The 9,771-nt window shown below is 42.1% G+C and overlaps 2 protein-coding genes across 2 annotated transcripts in view; one reads left to right on the top strand and one right to left on the bottom strand.

The window, feature by feature from the left end:
• Positions 1 to 516: 516 nt before the first annotated feature.
• COPS4 (COP9 signalosome subunit 4) lies at positions 517 to 9,667 on the bottom strand. Its single transcript, XM_057383871.1, has 10 exons — positions 9,413 to 9,667; positions 8,192 to 8,271; positions 7,310 to 7,461; positions 6,195 to 6,298; positions 5,117 to 5,270; positions 3,853 to 4,003; positions 3,342 to 3,512; positions 2,037 to 2,152; positions 1,600 to 1,684; positions 517 to 1,101 (listed from the first exon to the last, which is right to left on the bottom strand). Exons 1-10 carry the CDS (start codon positions 9,487 to 9,489, stop codon positions 968 to 970), a joined length of 1,224 nt encoding a protein of 407 aa, XP_057239854.1. The 5' UTR covers positions 9,490 to 9,667; the 3' UTR covers positions 517 to 967.
• LIN54 (lin-54 DREAM MuvB core complex component) overlaps positions 9,192 to 9,771 on the top strand; it is a 37,386-nt gene continuing 36,806 nt past the window's right edge. Inside the window, exon 1 of the mRNA XM_057383868.1 lies at positions 9,192 to 9,251. The gene's annotated coding sequence lies outside the window, so the exon portion shown is untranslated. The remainder of the gene's footprint in view (positions 9,252 to 9,771) is intronic.

Genomic DNA, 9,771 nt, shown 5'->3' with positions numbered 1-9,771 from the left:
CCTTTGACCTTTCTCGATGAACTTTCATCTTTGACCTTTTCAAATTATTTTGACCTTCTCTGGTATTTGACCTTTGACCCTGACCATCTGAAATTTGACATTTTTTGTGATCTTTGGCCTTTGGGGCTGACCTTTGACCTTTCCCAAATGACCTTTGATCTTTTGGGGCAACCCAGCTCAGAAAAAGAATCTTTTGTACTTGGATCTACAATGCTAAATGCTCTCCTGAGGACCAGTGTAGGATAAATGATGCTTCCAATTTCTAATTCTCTAGGAGAATTTCTGCTTTTCAGTTGGTCTCATTGCTGTGCATAAGCATTTCAATTGAGTCCTGCTTGGCACATGACACCTTGACATGTGTTTTAGTAGCAAAGAAGGAAAAAAAAGATGGTTTTCATGTAACATTTTTAGGGGCTCAACATGCAATTACAAAAATTTGATTTATTTCAAATAATTGATTTCCTTGTTGAAGGAAAAAAAAAAAGAAAACAAAACCAAAAACCACAAAACCACAGGTCCTTACAACACTTAAACCAAGTGGCTTACCTCAGCCTTTATTAGAATAATTACAACTAAAAGAAACATGGTGTTCCTATGTTCACAGCAGGACAAGTGTCATAGGAAGTAATGGGATACAAAGCTACAGCAATACAGCGGGAAAAAAAATAAAATTAAATAAACCAAACCCAAAGCTTTCTGAAGACGTTACAGCTTCTCTKAAATGGAAACCACATTTTTCAGGAGAGCAGAGTGCAACACAGAGGCAGCAAGAGCATCAATCTAAGCTCAGAGAASTGGGGGCCTGTCACACCAAACATGGTATCAGCTAATTGTGTCCTAAGCCATAGTGAAAGCAGAAGATGGGGAAATGAAGATAGTTGGTTTGTTTGTTTCCCAGTCCAGCTCAGCTCCCTGCTTCTAGCACAGCAGGMAGGTGATTGCCTCCACTCAGACAATGGTGACACGGTCACTGAGCCATCTGCGCCTCCATGGCCTGCGCTGTCCATTCCGGGGCTGTCTGACTGATCTTCTCCAGCAGGTTGTTCACTTGGAAACAGAGGGACTGAATCTGCTTGTCCCAAGTTGGCAAAGCTTCACGAGCTGAAAAGAAAAGAAAACAACCTATACTAAACAAAGAAAGTCTTAGCAATTCCCTCGCCTTGTCAGCTGCCACCTTTCATTTTGCCACCGCCCCCACTTAACTCACAGAGGACTGACACCTTCCTTGCAGTGACATCAGGATTGCTTCTGTACTCAAAAGCTACAAYTATTTTGGCTGTCTGTTACAAGCCTAACTTCTGCACTGAAGCAGATTTGAACACAGAACTTCCTGGTGACGCTGTTCCAACAATGAGACTGATGAAATAAATTCTCATTTTCCTGTGGGCAAGGGGATGCAGAGCAGGAGTGGAGGAAGCATCCAAGGCTGTCTCTTATGGCAAACTCTGCCACCTCCTGGCCAGAGTAAGACGAGCCAGCCCACTTCAGGCAGAAGGAATTCATACACTTAATTCCCTTATCCTGGCAGGCACCACCTCAAAAATTCACTCTGAAAGGTGCTAAAAAAAATAACTTTTTTTATTTTGTGTTTGAACTTACTCTCAAAATGAACAATTCCGTCAATCTGATCAATAAATCCGTTCATGCGACCCTCAGTTATCATCTGAGAAGCAATCTTCTCTGCCTAGAATAACAAAGGAAGACATCAGAAACTTCGTCCATTCTCACAGAAGTTAGAAATTATTCAGACTTAACAGTCTTATGGGTTTTTAAACAAGTCCACACACTGGGGGGAAGAACCTACAGACAGCACTCATTATGGAATGATTAAACAAACTAGCAGTGGCATTCAACTCCACTACTGTTCATCCACACTGTGTACCTCCCATTCTCTRTGCYAGATATTTAACCTTTCTCACAATAYGRAATATTTAATTATTCCTAATATTTAACTCATCCTCCTAAYATTTACCACAGCTATTTCCTCATGCCGTTCATGCGCCTTGTTTCTAAGAAAAAAGGTAGGAAATGGATACCTTGGCTGCAGGGATCTCTAGTAATGCTCCAAGCTCTTCAAAGGTAATGTTATTGTAAAGCTTGCTKGCAGATAGTAAGTTGTGCTCAATAACAGCTCTGTCCAGAATACTGGACCCTGTAGGGTTAGATAGGAAAAAAAAAACCCCAAACAACACTGTAAGATTGAAATACTGGTTTATATACTTGAGCAAATGAAAAAACGCTTCTCTTTTTTTTCTGAAGTGTTACATGTGCAGGAGRTCCGGATGCATCTGCCTTGCATCAGTGGAAAGCTGTGAAGAGACAGTGGACAAAACAAAGGGCTGATTTCAAAATAGATAAACCCCTGTATTTAATTTCTGGAGTAAGCAAGTAGAGCCCTTGCTACAAAACTCAATGCTTGAATTGAGGAAGTTTGACCTCCTGTGACCCTATCCTGACAAATGTAAAGACCACTGGGGGTTTTCCTATTTTTCATGATGGYTCTTAGGGGTACAATTAACCTCTCTCTTACTGTGCTTGTGATAAATGATGCCCTTATCTGATGTCTCTCTTCTTGACTGAASAGTTTCCAACAGTATAACTCATTTAGCCCTTAACCTCTAGCTGAAGATAAGCACAGCATTAAATACCAACTAACCTGCGTTCTTTAAGGACAAACAGTACAGGTTATAAAGAAACAACAAAGTAGCCCAAGGGAAGGAATGCAGCATATTGTTAGCAAGTGCYTTTAACCCAGTCTTCACTTCTGTAATTGCATGGGTAATTATTTGTCCTTAACCAACAACAATTTCTCACTAAGATTTTCCAATTCAGAGGTATTTCATGCTTACGTATTTTTCCACTTTGACATTCTTGAGACAGTGTGAGGCCCTCACTATGTCACCTCCTATTAAGTCAGGAAGCAGTTCAAATACATTTATCATCAATACAGACCATTTATGGCCGACATACAGGTCATGGGGTTCTAGGCACCCTGTTTACAACAGTGCCTTAGAACTGAAGAAGCTCGGGAAGACAGAGACTCAATTACAAATCTTGTGAGGCTGCCAGTGAAGACGACTGTGCGTGGACAGAACAAGAAAATTTGGCAAATTATCTTCTAGAAGAGTATTTCAAAACCTTAATGGCAAATCAGAAAGATGAACTACAGACAAGAAGCTTTACTATTAAACTCTACTCATGAAGGTACGATGCTGAAAAATATTTAGAATAATAATATRAGCAATACTAAATTCTTTTCCATGACACTTCTTGACTGATTTGGGAAGTCTAAGTCCCACAGATGAACACCTAGCATTACAAGGTTTTAGAGAAGCATGTACCATCAGCTGTAGTCGCTTTCTGGTGAGGCATTAGCATAGCTGCAAACTCTTGCAGCTGATTTCCACGGATAATTCTGTCCAGATACATCTTCTCCAAGATCCCATAGGCTGCAAGCTGCTGGCATCTCTCATCCTTGAAGAGAGTAGCAAGCATGCGGGAACGCTGTTGTCCTAGGAAAGTTAAGAGAAATTTTCATAACTGACTGCCAAAACACCAGGTAAACAGCAGGAAGTTACCCTCTTTTTCCCACAATACATGCAAATAACAGCCAACAAAGCTCTACTGAAGAAGGAATTTGGCTGTGTTCAGTTCAAAGGCAAAGACACTGAACTAATCCAACTCGGAGGTAAGAGTTTCCCAAAAGGTAATTCTGACACTGTGTTCACAATTTTGGATTTCTCCCCAAATCTTAGTCACAAAAAACTTCCCCGCAAGCGGTACAAAGCTGATTTGCTTCAAGGGAAACAACTATACTGAGTGTTTTACACAAAAACATAAGGTGTATTTTACCTGCTGATGCCAAAATAGTACAATGCAAAGCATGTTTCAGTGCCTCCAGCCGCTCCGTTTCATGGACTATGCTCTTGTAGGAAAGCTCGTTGTACCTTTGGGCAGCCTCAATGAACTTTCTTCTGTAGTCGAGTACTCGAGCATAGCAAACCTAGAAAGACAGGGTATCTCAGAAAAASAAAGCAGCAGAGGTGGCTGCATGATACAGGTGTGCAAAAATTGCACACTATCAAGTCATAGCTCCCATAAATATTGCTCTTCTGCTTCCTAGGGAAATCTGTGTCTTCCAAGAATTAGCTTGACTTGAAAAGTCMCTGCTGAAGTATTACAAAAATCAATTGAAAGGGCATTTCCCACCCCTGTTCACACATTAAACACTGCAAATGTCTAAAGGCCTTGTGCTGAGCCTAAGTAAATGAAATATTGTACAGCTGATATTGTCCTTGTGTGAGTTTCCCATTCACAACTGACATTGACAGCTACCACTTAACCAGAAATTTATGTTTCAGGTGTTTGCTTTTCTCTTTCAGCACGGTAACGACCTGACATTTCTTCCTTCCTTTGTTTTTCTAAGATTCTCAGAAAATATTTACACTTTCAACTGAGTGCACACTTCAAAACATAATATGGGATGACGAAAAAAGGAAAGCAAAAACCAACAAAACAAAACCACTAGATGCTGAGTTACAGCTCATGGCACATCYGCTTTGTGTCATAGAATTTTAAACACCACCACACTTAACCAATTCTGTTACACTGTAGTCATCACTGCTCATTAGTTACAAAAATGGTTTGAGAAATTTGTGGGTGAACTATGCACAAAGTAAACACACAAAAAAGCAGGAATGTCAGCAGGTAATTTACTACTTAAGACTTAAAGCTACTTTTATGTATGGGACTTAYTCATTACTGGGGGAGGGAGGACTTGTACTGTCTCTAATACTGGATGCAATTTTTCCCCCCTCTTAGATTTATAGACAAAGGTGGAGGCAGTATTATCAACAATATTTCAGATACCTTGAAGCTTTAGTTTTATTTTCTATCAGTAAAGTTGGCATTTAAGGGAYCATTACAGGTTCATCTCCAAATGATAAAGGAGTTGTTTAATTATTGCTAAGTTGTGTCTCTCAAGCTTCCAAAACCATATAGTTTTTCATTTTGTCTCTTTTCTCACTAAGAAAGTTTTAGTGGCAGTGCATAGAAACATCTCAATGTGGAATTGTCTCCCTGCAGAAAGAGAAAGCAACAAAGCAGGTTAGACAACCTTATAATGAATTTGCAGTTGTTCATTAGTTGATTCATTCTGAAGCAGGGACGCTCGATTAATGTAAGCTTCTGCTTGAACTGGGTCATCATCCTCCAGATACAGCCTGGCAATTTTCAAGTAGGTCTCCAGTTTATAATCTACATTGTACTGCCTGAAAGGAAAGAGAAAAGCAAGTGCTCAGTGTTGCTCCAAAACTAACCTTGCTCTTAACTGCTCTAAACATTCATAATGATCTTTAAGCACATAGTAGTGTTTGTTTTACCCTGCTTTCTTGTTCCTTTCCACCAAAATCAGCACTTTCTGTACAGGGTAAGGAAATTTGAGATGAATGCCAATACAGAACTGGCTGCTGCAAAACCAGTAGCAATAATACTGTCCACCAAGACACAAGTGGGCACTCTCATAATCTGGGTTTTGAGGGCTGGAAGTTGGCCACCAGTGGTGAGCCACTTGAGTTAAGAAGCAACCTTGCAGTGCAACAAACAGGTGCTAAATAGGCAAAAACTACTTCCTTCTATGTGCAAACTGAGAAAGGGGAAAGGACTGCCAGAGAAAAGTAACAAGGGTTTTAGACCTAAAAAACCCCAACCAAACCAAACCAAACCAAACCAAACCAAACCAAACCAAACCAAACCAAACCAAACCAAACCAAACCAAACCAAACCAAACCAAACCTCTCTTTACAAACACACAAAAGAATCCCCAACTGCATTTGTGAATATCTAATTTCAAACTATGTCTTCATTCCGAATTGAGAAAGTGGACACATGGAAGAACTGCCATCTTCAAGAACCTTCCAATAACCTTARAAGCATTTTTGCAAAATACTATTWAAAAGATTTGCTCATCAACAAGAGTAATTGATAGTGGGTAACTTCTGGTGCAACACTTTGACCCTCTACACTCCTACTGTGAGACACAATCACCAAGCAATACTTCTGTCATCTGACAGAATTCTGGCCTGAACTACTGAAACTCTACAAAAGTATGCAACCCCAGAAYTCTCACTCGCTGGTCTAGTTCAGTACAACGAGAGCAGATAGAAATAACAACACAGAACTAGGGTGTAGCATACTTTTGCCCTGTTTCCAAAGGAATCCCCACCAACACTTGTGCTGCATTTCTCCAGTCTTCTTCTTTCTCATAGATTGATGCAAGATGTTGTCTTATTGAAGCCACCTGAAGAACAATAAAATCAATAGTAAAAGCAGTCAAAATTTGTAAAGCTTTCAAAGAGATGAAAAGAAACTGTCAAGAACTGAYGCACCAAGAGTCACAAGCCACTTCTTGCAGTTACCTCTCATATCAGGCCTGTGAGATATGAATGAGGTGAACTGTGATTAGATCCTAATGTAGAAASTTCTACCTTGGAGAGCAGCTGTCAGCAGGTAAAATATCAGTGCTTACAACCTGAGTTTTTAAGTGGAAGTGTGGGTAAAAAGAAAGAAATCATCTGAAGTACTGGATTAATTTATGCATAATCAGGATGACACAYGCAAGCATGTGCAGCTCAGAGTAAAAGCTGCTTAAAAAGACAAAAGATAAAGAGAAGCAAATAAAAATCATGGCAGAAACTACCTTGACTTCTTCTCAAATACTAGATCACAAGGGCTTTCTGTGCAACCAACCTCTCCAAGAACTCTCAGATGATACTGCACATTCATACAAMCAAACACAGAACTGAACTGAAAAAACACAGCAGCACATTCAGTAGTTAAGCAGAATTGGGATTTCAAGAAAACATCTTTTCCTGGTAAAATGATTATGGCTGAAATAAACATACAGAGAAAACTTATTTATTTGAAAAAGCTATTTTTCAAGGTGCATGCTCTTTACACCACCTGCCTGTTCTACTATTCTGGTAAAAGGCAATGCAGTGAGTGCCAGTCTGTCTCTCTAGAGAGTACCTACAGCAGCTCAAGGATTGTTTCATTGTAACCTGCTCCTGGTAGCACAGGAATTACATGTCCGTCATCATGTTGAAGTGACAGTCTGTAATCTCTGCGCAGTCCTAAGTATTCTCTGCATTTAGCTCAAGTATTCCATGTACAGGACTGCAAAACTGGATTCTAAGTAGAAATATCTGTTTTGAACAACTTTTTGAAAGGCTTAGAATAGTCAGTAGACAAGGAAGGGAAAAACCAAAGCCAAACACACAAGCCAAACCCCCCCTCATCCCTKATCTCTCACCTGTTCTTCAAATGAAATAACTCTAGGCTGTATCTTTTCCAAGGTGAAGTGGTAAATTTCTTTGGCTGTGCTGTCAGGGAGACTTGGAAGATGGGTACAGAAATCTGTCAGCAGCTGCCGTGAGATCACCAGACTGACATTCTCATTCACCACTGGCTCAGAGATGCACAGAAGAAAAACACAGAATGAMTGCAATATTTGTCAGGGCCTTCAATACAGGTCACAATTTGCTTTTGTATTAAATTTGAATATTTCAGTTTTTAAAACTGTATGCAAGTCAAGGAGATTTTTTTTTAATAAAGGTGGGGGGGGGGTTATTTCAGAAACTGTTTACACAAGAGGTCACTAGAGTTCTAAYCCCTGATAGATAAAACAAATTTTATCTTGATTTATAGTTCTCAGTTGCTGAAATACTTGGACAAAGTAAACGTCTGGGCTAAATCTCACTGAGCTTATTCTCAACTTCAAAAAAAACTGTAACATATATCATCTACTGAAGCGTTCAATAAGCCAAACACCCAGTACAACACAAAAAAAGCCCTAACAATTTCTAGGCACTTTTACAAATGGGTGAAGAAGGAGGCTGTTAGTTTAAATGTCATTTGCATCCAGTACCAAATTTAGCACTCAACAGAGATGGCTTTGTTTTCACCTTCCAGTGCTGACAGGCTGGAAAGCTTTAATAACCKACAAAGCTTACAAATCCATTCCCTCTTAACTTCTGAATGTGTTGATGAGGGCTCCTCTTCCTGTCATGTCTGAGTTCCAACAGGACCAAAATATATTTCATTTACACTGCCTCAAGTAGAGTTAACAAACACACAACCCCACAGACCTCTGGTCTTCACTCACTGTGCAACCAATTATACAAGATGCACTTACTTGCTTCTACAAAAGCTTTCAGAGCTTCAAGCTGCTCCACACCCGACAGCTGAATGGCTTTTTCCAATATTTGACGGTATCTGTCAACAAATAAAGAGGATACAAATCACATTTTTTCACTAAAAAGTTCTGCCTCTCTGCTTACTTTCAGTGTCAGAGCCCTGTTTTCACTTATATTTTCTGCATCTTGAGGTGGCAATTCTCCGAACAGTTTATTCTCCAGTGTCATGGACATTCACATGGAATTGGTATCTGGCTGTTGYTAAACCCCAGGACTAGATTCTCAGACAACAGAGCTCATCCGTTTGTTATTTGAGAATACATGGGCAATTTTTGAAGCTTAAAAAATAATAACTATATACCCAGGATGATGCACAGAAAAGTAATGAAAACTATACTGCTCATAGATTCAGATTAATCAAGGTAGTCCAATGTTAAAAATGCCGAAATCAGTGTGACTGTGACTGAGAAATATTGTTGTGTTAAATATTGTGTTACAGACTCTTGACATGAGCACAGGTGCACACTATGCGTTTTCAAGTGTTTATTTCTGCAAAAAATAGCAACTTCGTGTTTCAGCAAGCTAATGAAACTTTGCCTCAGTGCGTGCGACCCTGATGAAGTACTACAACCACGCTGAAGGCACTTTTAAGGGGAAATTTTCCAAAGTTTAACACGAAAACCCTAAAAGTGACACAGCCCCTCTAAAAAAATAAGCAACTGGACTGGGAGTCAAAGAATTCCAGATGACAGATCCGCATCTGACTGGACTCCAKGGGAGTGAAAACCTATGTGGCACATCGCGCCACGAGCACCTCAACYCCCGAGGCCTGCCGTTCAAAACACCCACCTAATGAAAATAATAATAATTACGATTATTATTATCATTAATCATAACAACAGGGTCGCTGATACAGCTACGGTAGCAGAGGAAAACAACTCCCCGGCCTCTCGCTGTGGCTCAACCGAGGGGCAGCAGCCGAGATCTGARGGGCGAGATCCAGGGGCAGCAGCCGAGATCACACGGGAGCCCGTGAACGAAGAGCTACACAGCCATGAGGTGAAACCTTTCTGTCTCCTTTTTATTTGAAGAAACGCGGTCGCTGGGCACGAGTCACCCCCSGAGCGCACGGCGCCCCCTCACCCTCACCCCRGACCCCGCGGGCGGCTCGCACCCCCCGTCCCGGCGCGGGGAGGCGGCGGCGGCGCCCGGCAACTCACTTTCCCGCTAAGTCCTTGTGGGAGCCGCTGGAGTTCATCAGCTGCGCCAGGTCCTGCCTGACCGCGCCCGCCGCCATCTTGGGAGCCGCCTCCTCCCACCATGGAGCCGCGCGCGCCGGCGGGAGGAGGGGGTGCGGTCACGTGACGGGGGAGCGCGCGSGGGCAGCGGGAGGGGGCGCGGGCGGGCCGGCCCCGCGCGCGCGCGCACGGGCGGGATCCCAGGGAATTATCCCACGGGATAGAAACCGCGCGTGGGATAAGGCCGGAGCCGCCGCCTCCGCCTCCGCCGCCTCCCACGGGTGGCGCCCGCGCCTGGCCCCGGAAGCGGACGGCGGGGCGGGGCGGTCCCGGAAGCGCGG

Source organism: Malurus melanocephalus, unplaced genomic scaffold (assembly GCF_030028575.1).
Source record: "Malurus melanocephalus ecotype Western Australia unplaced genomic scaffold, MMel_1.1 scaffold_668, whole genome shotgun sequence".
NCBI lineage: Eukaryota > Metazoa > Chordata > Aves > Passeriformes > Maluridae > Malurus > Malurus melanocephalus.
The sequence above is the reverse complement of the archived record's forward strand: the minus strand, read 5'-3'. Positions and strand labels throughout refer to the sequence as shown.